Consider the following 24,488-nt stretch of genomic DNA (forward strand, 5'->3'; position numbering starts at 1 on the left):
TTTGACAATTTCACTCCCCTGATTGGGTTACAAAACCACTGTCTTGAAGATCGTCTTTTGGGGCAGTTTTTGGTTCTCTTGGCAAAAAACTGGAAGACGAGAAAAGGTGCCAAAAGGGTAATGAAAATACAACAAAAACGGCAAAAAGGCAACAAAATGACGACGCAAACGGTAAAAAACTGTCGAAAAAAACTACGACAAATGCAAAAATGAAGTCAACAAATGAAGAACAGACGACGAAAATGTGATGTAAAGATAACAAACAGGCAAAGATGGCCGAAACGTGTTGAAAAAAATGCAAAAGTAACCAAAAATGATATAAAAAAGACGAAAACACAGTAAATATACGGCAAGAAGACGGAGAAGAGCCGGCGTGAAGACAGCGAAAAGATGACGAAAAAGTGATGAAAAGTAGGCGAAAAGTCGATGAAAATAAAAAACATAAAAATACGACGAAGACACCGAAAAAACACCAGATAAGAGACAAGAAATGTCAAAAGAGATAGTACAAGATGACAAAAAGACTAAAAATAAATGCAGAAAATGATATGAAGAGATGACTAAACGAAGGCGACAAGAAATGCAATCAAAAACGCAACAACACAATAAAAGATAACAATTCGCTGGAAAGAGACAAAAAGATGATATTAAGAAGCCAGATGTAAAGGTAGGGGGACCCGGGGCATAAAGGACACCTTAACTGTTTTCAATTAATCACAGGTAAAAAGAACCAATTGAATTCAACATGAAATGTCCTAAAACTTAGATGAGGGTATAGTCTAAACAGTTTCAGTGAGTTCAATATCAAAATAATATAAACATAGACAAAAGTAACGTTTCCGTTTCAGATGTTTTTTCGCCCGATATTAATAGATACGGGGCAAAAGTGCCACTATGGTGGAGAAAATTACTAAAAGTGGAGAAATGTTGAATTTTAAATTTTATCTATAGGATTTAGGTCTAATTATTGTGTTATATTAAAAATAATCACATACAAACAAATAAGATTCCAGTATGCTTGTTTCCGGTATAGCCATTATCATTTTGTGCAATTTTCAAGAAGTAAAATTTCAAAACCATTTTTATGTCTGAGTTTATATTTTTTATCGATGAATTTTCTTATGGTATATTGTAAGACACTTTAGAAACCATAAAAAATAACCATGTTAAAATTCTTCATCGTTTTCGTGGAAAACGGAAGAGTGGCATTTTTGCCCCGGGTGGTCGTCTTGCCCCTAGTTCCCCTAGATGTTTAAAAGAACGAACTACTGGTTTTTCAGTAGTTCCACAAAAACCCCATGAAGTAAATTGAAGGAGGAAATGCGTTAAAAAACAGATGAAAGGCGAATGATGAAAGATCTATAACGAAAGACGAGAGTAAGCATCCTTGATTGATTTAAGTCAAATGTCAAACCTACAAGAAATGATTTAATTCAAAAAATATATTTCCTTCAAAACACAACACCTATAAAACAAATGTGACAAAGAGTGATCACACATTTAGGAGGAATGAAACGGAGTCCATCCGTGTTAAACGAAACTCTAGTATATTAAAAAACAGGCACCTACATATCAAAATTAATTTATATTTTTCAGCAAACTGAACAAACGATACTAGCAAACTTGGAATTGAAACACTAATGCCAGTGAAATTTTCATTTAAACTAAAATTTGATTTAAATTTGATTAAACTTCACAACCAAATAAATTTTAAAAAGCGTAACCCTTTCTTCGATGATAAGACTACGGATTTTTCCTCCGCCAAGATTGACAACGCTGCCGCTCTTTGGTTTTACCAAATTAAGGATGTAGCTGCTCTCTTTCTTCAAGATAATTAATTGGACATCACCCCGTTGATGGGAAATATATTTCCCGAAAGCGGCTGGTTTAAAAATTAAACTATCCGTTTTGTATAAACTATAAGTGTTATGCCCCGTTCAGTAAATGTATATTTTTCGGTTCTTACGTTAGCACGTTACAGAATTTGTAGTGCTATCAGCTTTGTTTTATCTGGCGTAGCAATAGACGGAGTAGTTTGCTACTTTACTGTGATCTGGTATCTTGCTGGAAAAAGAACCCAAAAATTGGACTAAGCGTATGGCTCTAACTAAGCAAACGAAGCAGTTGTGGCCTAATGAGTGTGTTCATAAATATTGTAAAAGTTTGAGCCGACAGGTCGTAGTATTTTATTAAATGGATGGATGGTCGATGGAATATATAATTATTAGTTGTGGATTAAAACCGTAGCAGGATCCCGGCATGAGAAACGTGATTCGGTTGTTACCAATGTAAAATAAAATCAATGTTATATAACGCGAAATTATCGTGCAGTTAAATTAAAGTATATAATTAAAGCAAAAAAGTTGCCCAGTCGGGTCTTTCAGGTCTCGTTATCAATACACTTAATTAAATAGAAAATATTGTAGTACTAAACTTTAAATCATACAAAATGATCATCAAATTCATATCATGGGATAAACCAAAAAGCAGTTTTCACCAACAACACAAGTTGTTCTAAAATAAAGCCAATCAAACCTTGATGAAAATGAGTTCAGGCAAAAATTATTGAATTTTAAAATATGGTCCATGTTTGCAAGCCTTTGCATAAGAAAATTCAAATGAAGCCTGACTTGAATGTTTACTAATATCGTCGTAAAGCTATTTACAACAAACACATTATCCCTAGCAAAAATGCAGCGCATTTAGAATATATTTTTTGTAATTTTTTTCAAGCTTGCTTTCCTTGGTTTTTCCGACCAGTGTATCAACTAAAGAAATGCAAACCATCGAACCAAGCAAATTTTCTGACGGTCATGGTATAGAAATAAAACAAAATTCGAACAAGAACGGTACTCACCCGACCGAATTCGCAGTCTGGTAGCGAACAAACGAGTGCTCTAGATCGTGAACGTCGTTTCCATAGCATGTAGCACATAAATCATAGTTGGGACAATCCGCACAGCGAAACCTGATACCGGCGATTCCCGGTTTGGTACAGCCGTCGCAAATGATGTTCGGATGTTTCACCCCGATCTGCGCGTTATCCACCACTATTAAATCGTACTGCTTCTGGTAGCCGACGCGATAGTTTGTCCGGTGGCCCGAATCCCAGTTCACTACCACAGTTTTCTCTGGCGAATGTGTCGATCCGGAACGGCCTATTTCACACAGCGTTCCAACGTGTCCTTCACCGTCATCTGCAAAATATGGGTAAGTCCCGAAACAGATATTCAACAGTTACGAGTTTGTCCACTACACTTCTATAATTCTACGAAATTAGAATGATCGTTCACAACACTATGTAGTATCGAAAGTATCAAGAGTAACTCCAAACGCGAGCTGTGGAAAAACCAAAGGCGACCCGCGCAACCGATTCGCTCTACGGCGCAGACAAGATTAACATCTTCTGCTTGAAACCATTCTCGTCTCGCCAGCCAGCCAGCCAACCCAGCCTGATGTGAACGAACTCAGACCCCTTGTCCCGTAACCCCAATGTGGATGCGCATCGGGAAAATAAACCTACGTCGGTTGTACCGCGAGATCCGTAAGAGGCAGCTAGTATGTAGCGGCATCACCCTCGCATACTCTCTTGCTTGCTTTTGCTTGGCTGGTTGGCGTACATGTAGTCGGTACCTATCGAGTATACGATGCCCGAAGGAGCAAAGACAAACGATCGTCGTTCTTTTTTACCGTCTTTCCGGTGAAACATAGTTTATGCACTTTATAGGAGATACGGTATCGAAGTGAACTCATTAAAAAAGTTATCTTAGTCGTATTAGGAACAGATGGAAAATCTTTTGCAGTTTTTATTTTCATTTTTCGTATAAATTAGAAGAATCTGATACAACAATTCTAAACTAATTTGAAACAGCAGAGTTGAAATAGATGCACAACACTCCTCCACTCCCCTATTAATCCTTGTTTTTTCCATAATTCAGATTGCATTTTGATTTTTGGCCATTGTGTCTGGATTAGCTTAGCTCGCGATTAAATTATCCGTTTGCTTTGTGTGGTCCTTTTGGAATATATATATATATATTCAACCAGTTCAGCAAACAAGCGTCACGAAGCTGATTACATCTGAAAAAAAAACACATACTGGCCAACCATACTAAATATATTTGCTTTAGTCTCAGTCATTCTCACCGGGGCTTTCCGTATTGTGTTTCGCTGGTGTTTATATATACCATACGTTTCACAGATTTTCAGGAAACAAGCATTCGGCACCACAAGTTGTATGAAGACGCATATTGTTATTATTTAACGTATTTTTTTTTCGTTGAAAGAAAAATGAGTCTTTATATAAACAAATATATGGTTTTAGGGTATTGAAGGTCACTCACTACATGCATAATATTCTGAGAAAGCAAATCTTTTATTTGCATTTTGAACTGTGATTATATGCAAAAGATTAGCAAATAATCTTCCAGCCCAAATGGAATTCGTCAAATGGGAATCGGTATTAATCAATACAATCACTTCTTCCTGTTATGTCCCCACTTAGCACAAAAAAAATAACATGTGGTAGGTACGAAAAACTTTCCTCATTCGCAAACACCAAGAAGAGTTGGAAAAGCCCAAACAATGAATGTTTGCATGTCTCATACCTACATGCGGTTGTCATAAAAATCACAGCCATTTCTCTCACGCGGCAACAGCAACGCTCTGCTTCTGCTCCACACACCGAACAGAGCTGAAGCTGAGTAAAGAGACAAGACGCGTCTGGCGCACATGTTCGAACCGATGAGGGTGTAAAAACTTGAGACATTTCCGATGGCACGCGCCCTTTAGAATGTGTTAAAAATACAATTTTTCATCACTATTTTTAGATGACGTCGCAGTGCGCTGCCTCCGATGGCTGTTCTCTGTCTCGTTTATTTCCACCGTCACCATCTAATAATACACAGACAAATCCATTACCCATCAGAAGCGTTTCTTTGTCGTTCACAACGTCTGTCGGCATACGATAAGCTGTCTATCACTGTGTACAGCACTAGAAGTCGGGGTGGCCCAATCCTTGAGGAAATCGTTCCACCACGGCGCTCCTGGTAAACAGTCCGTCAAATGGTAGTCGAAATAGCTTCATCAAACATGTGTGTCAACCATGTCGCAGGCAACTCCTATCAGCAGCAATCGGTACAATCAACTACAAAAATGGGGTAAATGACATCATTAGAACGCGAAGAATTTGACATCGATAGTTCTCGCCCTAGTGGGAGCTGTCGCTTCGTTTCGCTTTCTAGGAATCCACTGGCATTTGGTAGGAATCACTTGAATTCTGTACCTCGTACCTTTCGGCATTGTGTCGCCTGAAGGAAATTTTTCGGGTTCCTTGATTTCTACGGTAGTTTCTCGAACCGAATTTCCGGTTTGCTTAGCGACATACTAAAGTGCTAACAGTAGCGATCAAAACTTAAAAGATAGTTATAAAAAAGTGTTTTAAAAGACACAAGAGAGAATTTTCTTGAAAAAACTAAGTGTTTACTAAATAAATGTAGTCCAAAGCATTGAAAATAATTACTTTGCTCTTGTTAGAATTTATATGCTCTGTTAAAAAGTAATGATTCACTCTTTTTCCTCCATAACTTTCTATACATCACGTACTGCTTTTGCATGGTTGACACACCCACAAAAATAGCTTGCGTTATTTCATCGTCCGCCATGTCATGTTTATCACTTGTTTTCTATGCACGGTTGTGAACTTCACCAAATATAAATCTAGATAAAATAAAATAGTATTAACATGAAAACAACTAATTAACATACCAAATGTATTAAAAATCCGTCTCTTTTCTACTTCGTCTCTAAAATGAATTTTAAGCTCATGAGCTTTTTTGTCGATAGTAATTTTTATTTTTTTGATTTGTGGTTTGCTCCTTACAGGAATGTTCCTTACTCGATTTCAATTACAGTTGTTCTTTTGTTTTTCGGGGATTTCGGGCAAGGCAGAGGTTCCGAGAATTGGTGGTTGGTGAACGGCTGGGTACTATACCTCGCGTAGCTGCGAAATAAAATAGCCACAGGTCCTCAGCCACTTTATTTCTATGTCAGAAGGGTTCAAAATGCCACTGCGACAGTCATGGAGATTGTCGTTTGTCGCTGGCCCCGATTTCTGTACACAGTTTACGAATTGCTCATACCCATTAAAAAGGTTGAGATAGATTGTTGTAAGAGTGTGCCTCAATTAGGTACTACATGCTTAATCAAACCAATAACCTTCTTGAGAATGAGATAATAGGTATCTGGAAGCCGTTGTACCTGCAAGGCGCATGAGCTCTACAGGAGCAGTGCAATACGCTGAACTTTCTAGTTCTGAGTTGCAAAAGACCTAGCCAATTTTCTTTAAATGATAAAAAGAGGGACAATGTTCGGTGAAAATTTTCTAACTACTGCCCGGTAAACAGCCCGATAAAAAATTTGGTTTGTATATCTCGATTGCAACTGAGAAATACGAAATCATATCTGAACGAAATTATATTTCATACCATATAATCTATTTATATAAGAGGCTTATGTCTGTACCGAAAACCAGGTCTCCGATAGGACGTTATAAAAGGCTTATCGGTAACTAAAAACAGGTCCCTGACAGGACGTCATGCTTTCGTAGCAATGGGTTGTATTCCAGTCACCTCACTGGTTGACTGATGCTCGCTCGATTGCTCAACTAGTTGACTAGACTGCTCGACTAGACTGGTCGATTAGACTGCTTGATTTGATACTCGACTGTACTGTTCGATTCGACTGCTCGACTCAACTGCTTGATTAGGCAGATCGGCTTGACTGCTTGACTGAACAGCTCGATTTAACAGCTCGAGTGGACTACTCGACTTAACTACTCGATTCGACTGCTTGACACATTTGCTTGACTTACTACTCGTCTCAACTGCTCGACTTAATTGCACGATTGAACTGCTCGACTGGACTGCTTGACTGGACAGCATGATTCATCTGCTCGGCTAGATTGCTTGACTCAACTGTTCGATTCGACGCTCGACTCAACTGCTCGATTCAACTGCTTGATTCAACTGCTCGACTGGACTACTCGACTCAATTGCCCGACTCGACTGCTCGAATGAACTGCTTGACTCAACTACTCGATTAGACTATTCGAATCGGCTGCTCGACTCAACTGCTCAACCCGATTGCTCGATTCAACTGCTCTACTAGACTACTCGATTTGATGGCTCGGCTCAACTGACACCTTGATTCAACAGCTCGACTAGACTGCTCGACTTAGCCACTCAACCCGTTTGCTCGACTCAACTGCTTTACTTAACTGTTTGATTCGACAGCTCGACTTAACTACGAGACTGAACCGCTCGACTTGACTGTTTGATTCGACAGCTCGACTTAACTGCTCGACTGAACTGCTCGACTTAACTGTTCGACTCAACTGTTCGACTTAACTGCTCGACTGAACCGCTTAAGGTTTCGTACACAAATTACGTAACGCTTGAAGGGGAGGAAGGGGGACAAGTTTGCGTTACTTTTTGTTACATAGGGGGGAGGGGGAGTCCGAAGAATAGTTACGTAACAAAATTATGAATACCAAAAAAACAGCTGCAAAACGAAGAAAGGACGTGTTGATGGTGTGTAACAGTGAATTGATTTAGACTGATGGAGATTCAAATTCAAAATTCTAGTTTGTAGCTGATGAAGACTATCCTACTACATGTCCAAATATTGTGTATCCAGGACAAAATTGGACTTCTGAAAAAACGGCAAAACGATTTTTCTTCCGTACCGTACATTAAACCTAGTGTCGGAAATAGTGTGCTGTATAGCACGTCTCATTTGCTATAGCACACTACTTCCGTCACTAGGTTTAATGTATGGTACGGAAAAAAAATCGTTTGCCGTTTTTCCGGAAGTCCAATTTATTACTGGCGACACAATGTTATGGTTGAAAACCAATTGACCTCAACATGGATTAGTGCCTGATTGTTTTTAACATGATTTTGTTCAATTTATTAAAATTATACGATTTATGTGAATGTTTTTCAATGCCAAGCGGGGAGGGGGTTTGGCCAACATTACGTAATTTAATGGGGGGGTTATGCCAAGCGTTACTTACTGTTACATAAGGGACGGAGGGGGTAAAAAATCCGGATTGTTTGCGTTACGTAATTTGTGTACCACGCCTAACCCGACTGCTTGACTGAACTGTTCGATTCGAGTGCTCGACTCAACTGCTCAACTAGACTACTCGATTCAACTGCTCGACTTGACTACTCGATTTAACTGCTCGATCAAACTGCTCGACTCGACTGCTTGGTTCAATTGCCCAACTCGACTGCTCGGCTTAACTGCTCAGCTGGACTGCTTGAATGAACAGCTTGATTTAACTGCTCAACTCAACCTAGATTGGACTACTCGACTCGACTGCTCGACTCAGCTGCTCAACTGGACTACTCGACTCAACTGCTCGATTTGAATGCTTGAATGAACTGCTCGATATAACTGTTCAACTAAGCCGCTAGACCCGACTGCTTGATTAAATCATCCGACTCGACTACTCGACTCGACTGCTCGACTTAGCTGGAGCTCGACCAACTGGACTACTCGACTCAACTGCTCGAATAAACTGCTCGACTGGACTACTCGACTCAACTGATCGAATAAACTGCTCGACTGGACTACTCGACTCAACTGATCGAATAAACTGCTCGACTGGACTACTCGACTCAACTGCTCGAATGAACTGCTCGACTCAACTTTTCGACTTAACCGCTTGACACGACTGCTTGACAAAACCATTCGATTCGACTGCTCGACGCAAGCGCTCGACAAGACTATTCGACTTAACTGCTCGATTAAACTGCTCGACTCGACTGCTCGACTCAACCACTCGACCGAACTACTTGACTGAACAACTTGATTTAACTGCTCGACTAGACAGCTCGATTTGACTGTTCGACTCGATTGCTCGATTCGATTGCTCGACTTGCCTGCTCAACTCGATTGCTTGTCGCGATATCATATGGTCGATGTTAAATCAGACCGGACCAAGTCGCAAAATTTTAAAAAATGAGTTAATGATAGCGAACGATCAAGAATTTTTTAAGCAACATTTTGCTCTAATCAGACTACATAAATCTTGCAAACAGTCAGAGTTAGAAGATGATTTCGAATACACCAAACTTTGAATGTGGTTCTGCAATCGGTTCTATCTGACTTAACACCGACCATATGAATCGGTTTGCGGCAGACAATAGACGGTTCAGAGCCACTCACACAAAAGAGCCATATTGCACACCTATAGAATCAGCACAGTGGAGATAATGCTTTTATTCGATTAAATAAAATCCAATACGACCATAAAAACTTTTTGTTTCAGTTTCCGGCTATGACTCTTTTATGTACAACATCTTAGAGCTATATTATGCAATATAAGAACTCAAACAACTAATACAAAGATTATAGATTTTCGCAAACACTGGCCAATGAAATGTATCCGCCGTTTTCTGAATTCTTAACAAACATGTATATTTTCCGGATCGTTAGATTCGGGCTCAACTAGTAACATATAAGTACAAAAGTGGAGGCCATATACATGTGAAATTTTTGACAACTATTTGTAATTCTATCTTGCGTGCTTTTTAGAATAGGCAATTTAATACTCCTGGATATATTATTAAGATATAACTTCTTTACTGCTTTATAATTCACAGTCATGAGTTGTATGAGGTCACGCACGACTGCAAAACAACTTATTGTTCAGTTTGTTTTGACATACTCTAATCGTTATACAATTCCCATGTAAAATTGACATTCATACGATTTAATATGAACTATCTATTACGATCTAGTATTATCTGAGGGGTGGATAAAGCCCTGCGCTTGGTACCAACTGGATGCTATTTCTAGCTTTCCCCAGGTCAGAGAGCTTCCTTAAAGTTGTGCTGCACTCCCAAACTAAATTGGATGCACATTTAGTGGACTTGAGAGCCAGTACTGCAGCCTGGCGGTCTGTAAAGATACCTATTTTCGCATGCCTTTACTTTCGTTTTAGACATATCTTGACGCAGGAGGATATAAGTATACTTCCGCTTGGAATACTGTGGGCCATTTGCCTAGTGGAAGAACTTCCTTTGTTCCGGGTCCATAGACGCCGGAACTTGTGCAAGTCCCAATTTGTGAACCATCTGTGAAAAAATTGATGGTACCGGATGAAAGAACGGATCCTCCATTGTTCATATACAGCGATCTGTATCAATTACACTGTATGGAACATCCATGTTAGGCTGTGCCTCCATTCAGTCATTGATTTTCGTTACTAGGGGTGATAGTACGAACTCCCTTAGAACGCGAAGATGACCAACTTTATCCCCTTCAAGTACATTACGACACCTTTGCAACTTTTGTGCACCAAGTTCAGCTTCCTTCTACACATAAAAATGTAAACGCAATAAGCCTTTATGGTTGCTGCTGGTGTTGTGCGCATTGCGCTGGTCACTGACAGACATGCCAGGCGTTGAACTTGGTGTAGTTTGGCCTGCGCTGTCCCCTCGTTCACCTTTGGCTACCATACTAGAGCGGCATAGATTAGTCGAGTAGGGAAATCTGCTGAGTACCAAAGGGCTAGTTCAGGGTTCAGCACCAAATGAGCAATCCAGTTCCAATGAGGTTTAAAAAGGTGTGGATGAAGACGACATTTGATGGTATTAGTAGCAAAAAATCATAATACGACGTCAAACCAGGGCTTAAAAAGGGATCGCAAGTTGAATGTGACTGCCGTGAATACGAACTTTCCGCATTCAAACTCCGCTTTTTGAACGATCATTTGACTGTTTTTTGAACCCAGTCAATCTGCCGCTTCCGCTGCTGCCGTCTTACAATTCATGCGGCATCTCAGCAAAAGCAAACAGTCGATCTCCCGGTTTACTTTGCGCTTTGAGAATATAAACTGCAAACTGACTGGAAGCATACGGTGACGTATTTTTTCGTTTCTCTTTTTGTCTCCAAATCGGCTGCTCACAGTAATAGTTTGTCACCCGGACGTCGGTCCGACGCAAGCAAAATATTCGTTTGTGTTGGACGGAGTCCGACCGACTTCTTCCATGCACATGTAGTGGTTGTTTTTTGTAGTATTGAATCATACGATTGTGCGGTTGATTTTCGTTAGCGTGGTGATTGCCAGTCATTTGACTGTTTTGCAGTCAATCGCTGCTCCAAACGGTAAAGGCAACTTGATCGAAACGAAAATGTCAAAAAGCTCTAGAACGCATTCATTCTGCTGCGTGCCATCGGCGTTTGACTGAACAAACTGCCAGTTGTGTTATGCATAGCGTTCGTATTCCACCTCTAAACGGACGGTGTGAACTTGAAAGCGCGTTGGTGTGACTGCGGTAGAAAAAAAAGGATCGATCGAAGCCCTGCGTCAAACTACAAAAACAAACCGCGTCGGATAATGGAGTTTGTTTTTGGAGTTTGACGTCACGCTTCATCGTGACTGGTCGGTTTGCGATTCCGCCCACACCATGATGAAATTTCTTCATTGCACTAACATCAGTTAACCAACATCGCTACACCTGTATATATCACATTGATCCAGTTCAAGTTGTGATCCAAGATAATATCCAGATGTTTAAATTCGTTGCTGAAGCTTAGTCTTAGTCAGTGTATGAGAAGTGAGAGTATGTCTCCTCCACGTAGTAAATGGTATAACGACTGTTTTGGTGGAGTTTATATTAAACCGCTCTTGTAAACACCACAAAATAGCGATATTTAGAGCTCCTTGCATACGATCCTTTGTCAAATTTACGACTGACAATCAGTACTACGTCGGTCGTCAGAGTATGCAATGACCTCATAACCGTGTTATGACAGCTTGCGCAAAAGTTCGTCAACCACCATTGACCAAAGCAAGGGGTAGAGAGCTCCTCTTTGCGGATATCCTTCAATCGCTGAAATCGTGATCGATGTACTTCCCTGTATGGATTTGATTACGCTGCTTGATAGCATTGCTTGAATCCAGCTCATTGTCAGCTGATCAGCTCTCTTGTTAAGGAGAGCCGTATTAATCGAAGCGAAGGACGTACGTGTTGCCGAAAGCGCCTTCAATGTCAAGAAAAGCACAGAGTGCCTTCTCTTGGTATTGGCGCGACTTTTCAATCAATGTCGCTACGGAATGAAGTGCAGTTTCCGTTCCGCGTTGGTAAACATGTTGATTGCCATGCACTCATTACGGATGTGAACATCAGTGATTCACTGATCAGTAAGTTGAGAAGTGTTGATGTCAAACTAATTGGTCTGAAAGCTTTATGCATGGTTTGATCTTTTTCACCTGACTCTGACTTTCCGCCAGCTTGCCTGCGCGAAAGAGGTTGATGAGCTCGGACATTAGAATCTCGGCCGACTTTTGGGTAGTATGCCGTCCGGACTTCATTGATCCGGAAGCCTTCATTGGTTCAAAGGAGCTAAATGCCCCGGTTATTGATCCGTTAACGATCGGTGTGCAAGTAGAACCAAGTCGTAGTAGTAACCAAGGAGCTTTTCGATTCACACCTCAATGGCGAAGTTGCACACGGAGACGGAGCGGAAGTTATCCTAGGAATGCCCATGGAAGATTGTAATATCCCAGCACCTGATCTCCAGGAAGTCAAACAAGAAATTGACGTCGGTAAGGACCACCAACCAGGAGAACTTTATAAACATGGCCGAAAACCGTTGGCAACAGCTCTACAGTGGGTTATTTCCGAGATTTGGAAGTAGGAGAAGCTACCGGAAGAATGAATGGAAGGAGTTGTTTGTCCTATCTATAAAAAGCAGACATGCGATATAGCGCTGGTAAACTCCGCCAACAGATCCTGTTACACCAGTTGCCATCCATAATACAAGATTTCGTAGGAAATTATCAAGCGGGCTTCATGAGGGCTCGCACCAAAATTCTACTATCCGACAGATTTTGCAGAAACATCTGGAGTACAACGATCACATCATGCATCACATTTTCAGTGATTTCACAGCTGCATACGATACTGTCGATCGCGACCAGCTATGACAAATAATGGACGACCACGATTTTCTGGGCAACTTGACGCGACTAATCGGAGCTATAGCTGGGTTTAGTGCACATCTCAAATACACTATCGAGTCCCTTCGAGACGCGACGAGGATTGAGACAAAGTGACGGCCTCTTCTTCGTGCTTTTCAGTGTTCTTGAGGAGGTGGTCGACGAGCGGGCATCGAAACGAGGCAAGATTTTCAGAAAAACGTTCGCATCCAACGGACAGTGACAATGATGAACTTGAATTGAATGATGAGTTCATATATTTGGGATCTTCGCCGACAATAAGAGAAGGGAATTTCAACGACATATTTTAGCTCGAAATCGGAGCTTCAGTGCGAAAATGACTTGCGAATGGCGAGACCCTCTAGAAATTAGGTAGGGGCTATTCGTTGGTTTTGGCCCATGATCGAGTGCACTGGTGACGAGTTTTTGATCCGCTTTGCCTCTAAGGCAGCCCTTTGGTTTTTTTACGATGAGCTACCTCTTTTTGTTTCGCGAATCCCCTGGTGGTATTCTGTATACTATTTTGCTGCATGCTAATTTTTAGACAAACCCCCATTTGGGAAATACTTGCCTATACCATACTGAGTTTTTATCCTTTGTATTACAGTGCTTCACATACCTAATAGTAAAAAGTGTGATTCTTAATGTTATAACCAAGCTATGACCGTGACACTCGCGTTTCGAATTTACAGAAATCGATTTTCGATTCTATAATTCAAATAAAATAGTTTTACTAGTTTAAACTACAAATCGTTAGAATTATTTCCCATCCACGGAATGAATTCAAACATGCATCGATGGTAAGCAAATGTATACAGCTGTCTCCGCCAGACCGGCCAATGAAAACATCTGCAATGCCGGTATTGATTTTTTTAATGGTTTCGTTCCACGACAACTCCGGCCGGCAGGCTGTGATCATGCTGCAAAACCACACACCAACTTTCAGGCCATAAATTACCCGTAGATTTTGAAAAGTAACAGCAATGTTCTTCACCTGAGCACGTAGTGAGAGTGAATGATGACTGCGAACAGTCGCCCAATAACGGCGTAGGTCATAACATATGCGTATTCTTTTCTACTTAGGAAGAATAATGTACCAACTTGCGAATCACTCTTTTTTTTGGGTTTTCAACCATTCTGACATCACTTCGCGTCGTATAAAGACGCAATAAATGAGTACTTTTGTTGACATTGAATTTTATTATGATCCGCGTCAATTTCAAGCCGAGTTTTGGCGGTCTCATCCTGTTTTTCGAGTCTCTTCTTCAACTAGTCTTTATATTTTAAATTCTAATAATGTTATTGGGCTCTCAGTTTTCTTACGAATATTGATTTTTTAAAGTTTATTGATACTTGGTTACTCTATTCAGAAAAATCTTAAAACACGAACATGTTACATTTTGCCATAAATGCTTAAAATTTATGCTCCATATTGACATCATTTGTACCTCCCCTTTGGCTTCGAGGTATGATGCTGGCCTACTAAAGCAGTCGTCGTAGGTTTGAATCTCGGCTGGGAGAGGCTGTTAAAATCAATAGGATCGTAGCAACTAGCCCTACAATTGTCTTGTACTCCAACAGCTGGCTGCGAAGTCTGTCGTATAAAAACAGAAGGTCAAGTTTCGATAACGGAATGTAGCACCTAGGCTTTGCTTTTTTTGACATCCTTTTTACTACGAACAAACTAATAGCCTTCAAATAGTGCTGAGCAACACAACACAGTTTACCAATTGATACGCAATTAATGTTTTAACCGAAAACAGGAGTAACAAACAGCTGTAAAATTCATACAACGCTTGGTACGATTCTCTTCCTTCCGGCACACCACTGGCACTGTGTGCTAATCCGTGCAGAAAATCCGTTGTATTACAACAGAAAAGCCTTGTGATCTAAGCACTGAATACCATTTGCGTTGTACAAAGACAATGCCATAACTTGCGGGTTCCACTTGTTCGTATGTTCCCGGCAACGAATTACTCTTTGAAGTGTTTTTAACGCCTCACACAAGCGATTAAAAAGAAAAATAGCCATTGCTGTAATGTTTCACAACAGCTTCAAAGTAGGTTACGTTTTGTTTTCTACCTTTGCTCGGTGCGGCGAAGACGGTTTGATGCATCCAAATCTAGAGCCGCGCCACAATAATAAATGCGCTTTGGGGTAAACTTTCAAAGTTTAATCTTCTAATGGAATCGGTTTGCAAATGCAGTGTATGTTAAGAACGGCCTTGCTCTCACAAGCATAATTCAAATGCAGACGTCTTCTGAAAGTGCAATATTGTATCGAATAGAAAATTGCGATTAGCACAAAACATCTGCTCTAACAGATTTCCCTACTGAACCACAACAATTCATGACACGTAGAACATATGGTACTGCAGATGTTTCCGTATCCTCCTTGTTGCTCCTTCAGGTCGATGACTCTCTGAGGGGGATTTAATTTTCGTTTCCCGTTTCCTCTAGGTATGCTTCCGAACATGTTTTCTTTGCTGTGTAGAACACGAAATTTCGTCTCGTCTGTACTAGCACAACGCTACGCCAATTGCTTTGCTGGAAGTGCAACATTATATATTATACTCCAGTGTCTGTGTGTAGGTAAATGTTGGGTGAAGTAAACGTGACGCCTCTGCTTCCATTTCAATAAATATTTCATTACGTGGAAGTACTACCCGTACCGGAACGTTACCGATAATAACGCTTGTGCACCCCCGATTCGTGCTTACCTGCATAGATTTAAATTACATACGTCGCGTGATTTTTTTTCACATGACTAACACACACTACCTACCTTGGTTTTGCCAAATCCAGTTAGGCCCCCGAACGACTCGGATTCCTGGTGCCAGCATTATTTCAGCGCTCCTTCTCCTTCCGGTCCACCACAAACGGGGCTCACTGCGGTAACTCTGTCTGGTTCACTTCAAGTGATTAGTTTTATCTTTCGCACAATCTAAAAATAAAAAAAAATAGGATATTTTTAGAAATCGAGAATCAATTTTTAGCATCATAATAGTTGTAGTGTGCATTAACGATAGGATAAACTGGAAATAGAAGTATTCAAACTGTAGTGTAGTGTTTTTCTTTCAGAGAGGATATCCATAGAGGCCTGTGCTATACCAGCACAAACAGTGCGTGAAAGCCCGCCCATTCCATTCCATTTCCTATTCTCAGAAATGGGTAAAACAAGGGACAATAATGAAACACAATAAACTGGTCGGCGCCTGGCCATAATTACTATCTCTGCTGATTGCTTTCATCTCTTCACATAAACATCAGTTCAGGCAAAGGCGACTCATAGTCTTCAAACGCGGTTTGTGCTCTACTACAACCGAACCGAGCAATGGATGCGCTATCCTAGACACTTTGCTCGGTGTAGTCTGTGGAACTTATTCTTTTCATTGAAAGTGTTTGAATCATACGGAGCAAAACAATTACTAACAATACAACGGTCGAACTAGATTTCACTTTCAATCGAATGGAATTTAGTACATTTTTTCAATCGTATAATAGTAAATCGTGTTGAACACTGTAAGTTGCTAGCAGACACGCAACATCGCACCGCCTTTTTGTAAATGCAATTATTATTTCAAAAAAAACAACCACCAGCATTCGCTGTTGCCGACCTAAGTGATATATGCTACACCACCACTGCATTGCTGCGAAACGTAAAGCATAAAAAGATGATTCTTTGCGCTAGCATGCGTTGGACTACTTCGCGATTTTAATTTCGCTGATAGACAGCCGGCAAATTTGACAATGTTGTCGTTGAACTGTCATGAACGAAATGCTGAGTTTCGATTTTACACGCTTAAAAAAGTATGTAGGTCTATGCTTCGAAGAACGAAGGGTTCACGTAGAAATACTAATGCTGGTACGATTCAACACTGTTTGATGGTTTCAAAATGTTCAGCAGTACTTTTTAGTTACTTTCATACTTAACAGCAATACAATTGAAACTATGTAAAGAATTGCAGACCACTGAATGATGAAAAGCTGCTGCTAATTGAACACCCAAAACCTATTTTCAGATAAGACAGTCGCGGATTTTTCCTCGCTTTAAGAAATGCTGCGTCCCGTTACATGCACGAAAATTTCGTCAGCCATGTTTTCGTGCAAGACATCAGTTTAGAATAAGTTCTTACGGTGTATGTATGCAATCAAGCAAAAGTAGAGGCTGGTCGCTCACTTGTCTATAATGGTTCACTTGCAGGACATCAAATTGATCTAGATTCGATGTTTACACGATACAATCGGTTAAAGAAATGAGGTGGAGATACACTTTGACAAAATTGTTTACTTTCAGGACATCACCTTGAACTAGCTTCAATCGTAAAGAAAAATTTCTGATATGCTGGACGGGGAGACCCTGTTACTTTTTCTAAAATCTGTCGGCACAGTCTTGGGAAGCAAAAGTGTGCTTGCATGTGATTGGTTGATTGGTTAACCGCTGTTGACGCCTTATCACAAGCATAATCCCTATGGCTGGTGAAGTTCAACTTATTGTCAGCCATACACCCAGATAATTCACACTACGTTTAGAGACAACCACTTGTCCCCCTACGATAATTTTGGCCTCTAGGACCGCCTTGCGGTTGCTGATTGTAACCGCTTCTGTCTTGTGATGTTCGAATCGTAGATTAACACCATATATCCATTCCTCTATTATGCTTATGGCGTCTGGTGCCAGCATTTCTACCTCTTCGAGGAACTTGCCTATCACTGTTAGGACTATATCGTCGGCGAAGTCGGTGATCTGGACCTCAGTGGGCAGCTTGAGCCTCAACATCCCATCGTACATGGCATTCTAGAGCGTTAGACCGAGAATCGAGCCCAGTGGAACACTCGCTGAGAGTTTGGCCTTCTTCGCCCATCAGCTGTGTCGTCACTAACGTCCGGTTCTTGAAGTAGCTTTTAAGTACCCTGCATAGATGATCCGAACCCTCATTCCATGCAGCGCTAACGTGATCGCACCCCAGCTAGCGCTGTTAAAGGCGTGTTTGACATCGATCGTGACTATGGCACAATGCCAGTCGCCCCGCCTCTTCTGTCTCATAGGCTTCTTGTCCCTCTCTTGGCTCGATGGCGTCGACAGTGGACTTCCTCTTACGGAAGCCGAACTGCGTCCTTACCATGCCGATATCACTTTCCACCACAGACGCTAGCCTGTTTATCATTACCCGCTCTGGTAACTTGCCTAACGTGTCAAGTAAGCAAATCGACCTGTACGATCACCGCCTGGAAAGCACCACCACAGGGGTTTGAATCCGCATCACGGCATAGCTCCTTAAAATAGGATTTCTTGCTACGCCTAATCTCTTTGTTGAGTATTAACCTAGTCGCTCTAATCTCAACCCCACGCGCTTCGACATCCGCCTTGGTTCGAGCCCTCTGCATCCGCCTTCTCGATCTGTGACATTTGGAACGGAGGAGACCAACGATCTCGTTCCACCAGTATACCGAGCGACAACCGTTCTTTTGCCTGCCCAGGCCTAGGCATGGTTGTGTCACATGCACGTGTTAGGATATTGGTCAGTTCATTGGTGCTTAAGCGAACAGGTCTTTATGGAAGCCTTTCACTTTCCTCTTCCACATCCACCCGATTGATCTCAATCCTCGTGACACTGGTATCAGTCGTACAATCGTGTGTCGTATAGCTTGGTGGTCGCCATGCGTGTACTCATCGGACACCCTCCAGTCCATGTTGGCTGGCGTTGGGCTGCAGAAAGCTTGCAGTAAGCTTTCCTCTTTCCCCCTCAACTGTCCAGGCATTGAAGTCACCTCCAATGACATCCGGTTTGCTCGTGTGCTCGTTGGCAAGCATATCTAGCATCCGGCCAAACTGCGACCACCTAAGCGGAGCGTTGCAGCTGCAGATGTAGACACCTTTATTGACCACAGCAGTCACGTATCTCTTCTGCCTAGATAGATTCGTGGTATGATATAGGCTTCGACGCTTCATGTCGTAGGTTCCCTAAGATAATGCATATGCTGCGTAAAGACATTAGAACCATACACTGCCATAACTGGTCTCGATCGACTGTATCATATGCTGCTTTGAAAACAATGAAGATGTGATGCATGGGCATGTTGTACTTCCGAACCATGATTGACTGAAGTTTTTGGAGCGTCTTAGTAGAATACAGACGAAAACAGACACTGAGGAAGCCTGTTAGTCGTAGGCGAAATACGTATCTCTCGTGAATAAAATATACATAGTAGAATTAAATTGGATAAGTTTTTTTCTTTTTTAATTTTAGGTCCCGAACCATGTTTGCTTTATGCACAGATTATTCTGTGTACAGATATTTGAAAGAAATCGCCTGTACAGAATCTGTATACAGATACAGAATACAGATTTTCGCCAATTACACAGATTAAACAGATTTTTGAGCTCTTATAATGAGAGTAACAGAGACGGAAATAGTTAGCAAAATGACTATCTCGCTCTCATTCACTGTCATGTTTTGCATTGAACAGATTTTTGCACAGATATTTTTTCACGCTGTACAGATGACCAGATTTCTCCAACAAAAAAACACAGAATTATATATGGCATCGTTCCGACTTTTCTGCACGATCTGGCGGATGGTAAAAATTGGATCCGTAGTGGTGCGAGCCATGAAGCTCTCCTGATAATTCCCCACGAAATCTTGGGCTATCGGTGACAGCCGGCGCACATAGGAGTATTTGCCCCAAAAAGCTGGCCAAAATTCTAAATTGCTTCTTTCCAGTCGATGTTGATAAAACATGATCAGAAATTAAATATTTTCCAATTCTGCATATAAAGTTAAAGAAATTGCCAACTAATCCCCTGTAAAGTGCAATTCGTGTCATTCTCTTATGTTTATAAAAAATCGATTAAGAACATAACCATTTATTAGGTGTTGGGATGTGTGTATGTATGTGTGTCTGTATGTATGTGAGCTAGTAGAGGTGTATGTGTGATGTAAAAGCGTATGTATGTATGTTAATGTGTAGGTGTGTACGTATACGTATAGAAGCATCACATTCTAGTCTTCTGTTTCATAGTCGCTGCATTTCTCATGTTCTGCAGTTTGAAATTGATTTGCCTCCAACATCTTCAACGTTTCGGTCGAAAAAGGCTTTTTTTTTCTTGATATCGGCCTTGAGCTATTAAGCAATGGATCCGAACTAAGGAGAAGTCTATTCAAAACATCTCTGTTGCATTGTGTTCTTGAAAATTTTCTACCAAACTTTTATTTAGTACAGTATATTGTTTTTTTTTATTAAGAATAATTTAAACATACCTTCCGAAGTTTAGTCTGTAATTTCGAAAGTGTTTGAAACCGTGAATACATAATATGAGAATAAAAGAAATTTAAAATTAACTAAGCCCATCATGTACTTCCTCGAATCACTCTAGAACTCGATGGCAAGCCCAATAGAAGTTAAATCATATACCTTAATGACCAGAGCCGAATAACTTCCGTTAACCTCCGCGAAAGTAATCAGTTTACTGGTTTGTTGATCGGACGATAGTCATTAATACGGTACATGTACGGTAACCATAATGAAGGTCCTCCGTAACATTGAATAACAACTTTTTCTCTATAAATGACTTTGAAAGAGTGTGTGAAATGATTCAGGGCGAGACAAACGCAGACTGTGACTGTTGACGGCGACCTGCAAGTATGCCTTTCTTACCACGTTCGAAAGCTGCCGGTCTTACTCCCATGGCACGTTTTTTAAGAAGACGATGTTTATACATTTATTAATCTATCATATTTTTACTTAAATCTCACTGATGAAAAACAATACTAGCTAGAATATATAAAATCTTAAAATTTAGTTTGAAACTTCTTCTGAGAAATAAAGCATAAAACCTACTCGCGAAAAGTTACAACGGGCTGCGCATCAGCGACACTCGCGTTTGTTTTGTTTATTATTTTGATATATGACGATTTATAGTAAAAAACATCTGTTTATAGTATTAAAACATCTGAAATAATAAATACAAATATGTTGAGTGTTTAATAACACAATAGATTAATGCATTCTAGTCAAACTCTATGGGTGCTGGTCTTATCCCCTGTGCCGGTCATACCCGCACGACTCCTACTTTAAAATAATTAAATGTCTAAAAAACGACAAAGCGGAACCATGCGGAAGATTTTTCGATTTCACTATATTCTGTGATGTTTGACCTGTCTGATGGTGATTGAAATTTTGCCGGGACATGCTCGGAAGGTTACTAAAATTTTGATTAAAGTATCAAGATCTTTCCACTATTTTTGGGGTAATTTTCGTAATCACTATTCGTATCGAAGACATTCATTTATTTTTTGCGATTATACATGAAAACTATTGAAAAATATTCTTCTTTGCTGATAAACACTTACCCATGGTGAATAGACACTATTTCACTCGGATTTTTAGGTTTTTGCACCAACGAGCGGAAGTACAACACATTTTAAAAGCGAAAAAATTTACTGCCGAATGGTGTTCTAAACAGGCAGCTTGCTGAGCGAAGAAAACCATGAATTCAGTTCAAAATCATACTAACGTGACTAGTAGACTATGCTGAGATTACAGATACTACATATAAATAAAAATCATGCATTTCATATTTCGGACTTATGGCCGACTTTTTGGGTCAAATACTCCTATGTGCGGCGTAACAAGATCTGAGACAATACCTTGAAGGACGCGTTTGCCAACATTATTCCGCAATAGTTGCACCATTACACCAGTCGAGCCGATCACTCTTTCTATAGATGAGACAAATCATTTTTTCCATCCATTCCTCCGGTAGCTTCTCGCCCTCCAAAATCTTGGAAATTACCCAATGTAGAGCCGTTGCCAGCGTTTCTCGGCCATGTTTTTAAATGCTCTGCTGGTAAGCGGTCCTTACCAGCGGCTTTGTTGGTCTTCAGCAACCATATTTCTCGTTTGACTTCTTGAAGATGAGGTGCTGGGACATTACTATTTCCATAGGCACTCCTAGGTTAACTTCCGTTTCGCTTCTTTGTGCAACTTTGCCATAGAGATGATCATCGAAGAACTGCTTCCACCTCGACTACCTCGCGCTTGTTGTGATTAGATTTCTTCCCTCGTCCGTACACATGTCAACTGGTTCCTAGCTCGTCGGTATTTGACTAAGTTCTCCCTAATGGCAATACTCAAATAATTTTCCCAGCAATTTTCTTTCTCTCCACCATTTGTTGGCATTCCCCCATCAAACCAATCATTTTGAATTCTCCGGGGTTATTTACCTAGTGCGTATTCTACCCCAACCGTCTTCGAGGTTTAAAACTCCTCGGAGGAAGGCAGTGCCTCATCCAGTATTTGCGCGTAGTTCACGGCAGATTTCGGGTTGTCTAGCTGCCTGATATTCAACCGAGGAGGAGGTGTGTAGTATATGGTTGACAGTTTTGAGCGCACATATGTATATTGCTACTAGGTGATTGTCAGAGTTAATATTCGTACCCCGTAGGGAACATATGTTCGTGTTAGAGTAGAAACGACCTTCTATAAGAACGTGGTCAATCTGATTCATTGTACGATGGCTAGGTGATCTGCAGGTAACTTTGTGGATATCTTTGCGTGGGAAAAACGTGCTTCGGACCGATAACTTCACGAAACAAAGTATATCATTTCTTTTTGCGTCAAGCAATATCAAAGGCATAGCTGAAAGTTATAAGCCGCCTCCGGAGAGTACAAAATATGCCAGCTTCCCCGGGGGTACTGAAAATGGTTTCGATACAGCACTCGTGCGCTAATTGCACGTCCTCTAATCGCACTGTCTTTTAATTGCACGTCCGCTAGTTGATCGTGCAATTAAAAAACAGCTATCTGCCATCTACACGTGGTTTCCTAGGTGGTTGTTATAAACAAAAATGCAGCGTTGCCGAATAAAAACTCTTTACCAAAAGTGGCCCGACTCGCTACTGATAGAAATCGACCAGCAATATGATCTGTCACTGTGTCTAACAACGACCAAAATCTGTAGAAATATTGTGAAAATAATCATTAAAACTTCATCCGAGATACTTAATGAGGAAATAAGTCAAAACAAAAACTTTAACTTTTTCGAAAATGAATTTTCTATGCTTTCTCTGTAGCTTTAAACTTCAATTTGACCCATCATCAAACCAATAATGCTACATGATGGCACTCTACCACGGTACCTACAGCAATATTTCATTATATATCGTAACGCAAATGCATACTAGTAGAACCTCAATAAAAACTTGATGTAATCGCAATTATGGTTTAATAGGTTAAGTTATAAATTATAACACAGTCCACACTTGATTGACTGCGTATAAATAAATGAATAGCGACCAAGGCTATTGTGCATTTTAATTTACTCATTACTCTAGTCTTTTATTTATTGCTCCGCTTAGTTTAATTATTTTACTTTTCGTTTACACGTATGATATGGCCGCTGCTAGCTATATTTCATTCAGTCTCATCAGAAGTTTACATCGGCGTTGTAGCTATTTGGCCATATCTATAGGTATTTGCCGTACCTGTTGTTTTACGTTTGTTTCACTATACAGCCAACTAAAACTATTTCTGATTGAATAATATAATAATAATTTCATAATGCATCCTGACGAAAATGTTGGGGATCCGTATTCTTTAATGGTCATTAGCGTCAACCTGTTTCATGTTCAAGATACGCTAGAATTTCTTTCTACATCCATTTATTTTACGTGATTTCGTTTCACGTCACCGTCACGTCACGTCACACATCCGAAATTTGAATTACCGTCCCCTCGTTTGACGTCCGAAATTTGAATTACCGTCCCCTCGTTTCACATCCAAAATTTGAATTAACGTCCTCTCAATTTACGTCCGAAATTTGAAGTAACGTCCTCTCGTTTTACGTCCAAGATTGGAATTAACGTCCTCTTGTTTTACGTTCAAAATTTGAACTAACCCTCAGGTGCCCACGGCCATTTTTCATTTTTCTTTTTCCTATGAGTTAGCAACACTTTGATTTCATAAACTACCTGTGTGCACGAAAAAAGCTATAAGACTTTAAACTTTAACTTTAACCAGTAAAACGGCAAAATTAATTATTTTGTATTTCCATTAACGGTACAACTTCCATCAAATCCTGAATTGACGGAAAAAATACCTGAAAAAATTATTGATAGATAGTGATTTTGATAATCTGTCAAGTTTGCATAAGTTGCGCCTTTGTTTATAGTGAAATAGGGTACGGGAGGGTATTTTCAGCAGGTTTCTAAATTCAGCCTATTTGCCTCTTCTTTCGCCAATAAAAATACTTTGAGGACATACAATTTTAATATGTTATAACTATTTTCTCAAGACTATAAGTAATCTACTATTTTATATTCGAAGAACGTCAAAACCACCTGTTCTTCCACTAGAGCTAGGCCATTGGCCGAAAAAATAGATGCAATCGGTTAATGGGCAGAAAATACCCTCCCGTGCCCTACTTAAATAGTTACCTAAAACTAAATATACTATATTAACAATATAGTTCA

The 24,488-nt window shown here is 40.3% G+C and overlaps 1 protein-coding gene across 1 annotated transcript in view; it reads right to left on the minus strand.

Moving 5' to 3' along the window:
• Positions 1-24,488, minus strand: part of LOC128741831 (E3 ubiquitin-protein ligase MIB2) — a 90,953-nt gene that overhangs the window by 16,679 nt on the left and 49,786 nt on the right. Inside the window, exons 3-4 of the mRNA XM_053837915.1 lie at positions 15,800-15,958; positions 2,858-3,197 (exon numbers count right to left, since the gene is read on the minus strand). Coding sequence (XP_053693890.1) covers positions 2,858-3,197; positions 15,800-15,857 — 398 coding nt within the window. The 5' untranslated portion in view covers positions 15,858-15,958. The remainder of the gene's footprint in view (positions 1-2,857; positions 3,198-15,799; positions 15,959-24,488) is intronic.

This window comes from Sabethes cyaneus, chromosome 3 (genome assembly GCF_943734655.1).
Source record: "Sabethes cyaneus chromosome 3, idSabCyanKW18_F2, whole genome shotgun sequence".
Taxonomy (NCBI): Eukaryota; Metazoa; Arthropoda; class Insecta; order Diptera; family Culicidae; genus Sabethes; species Sabethes cyaneus.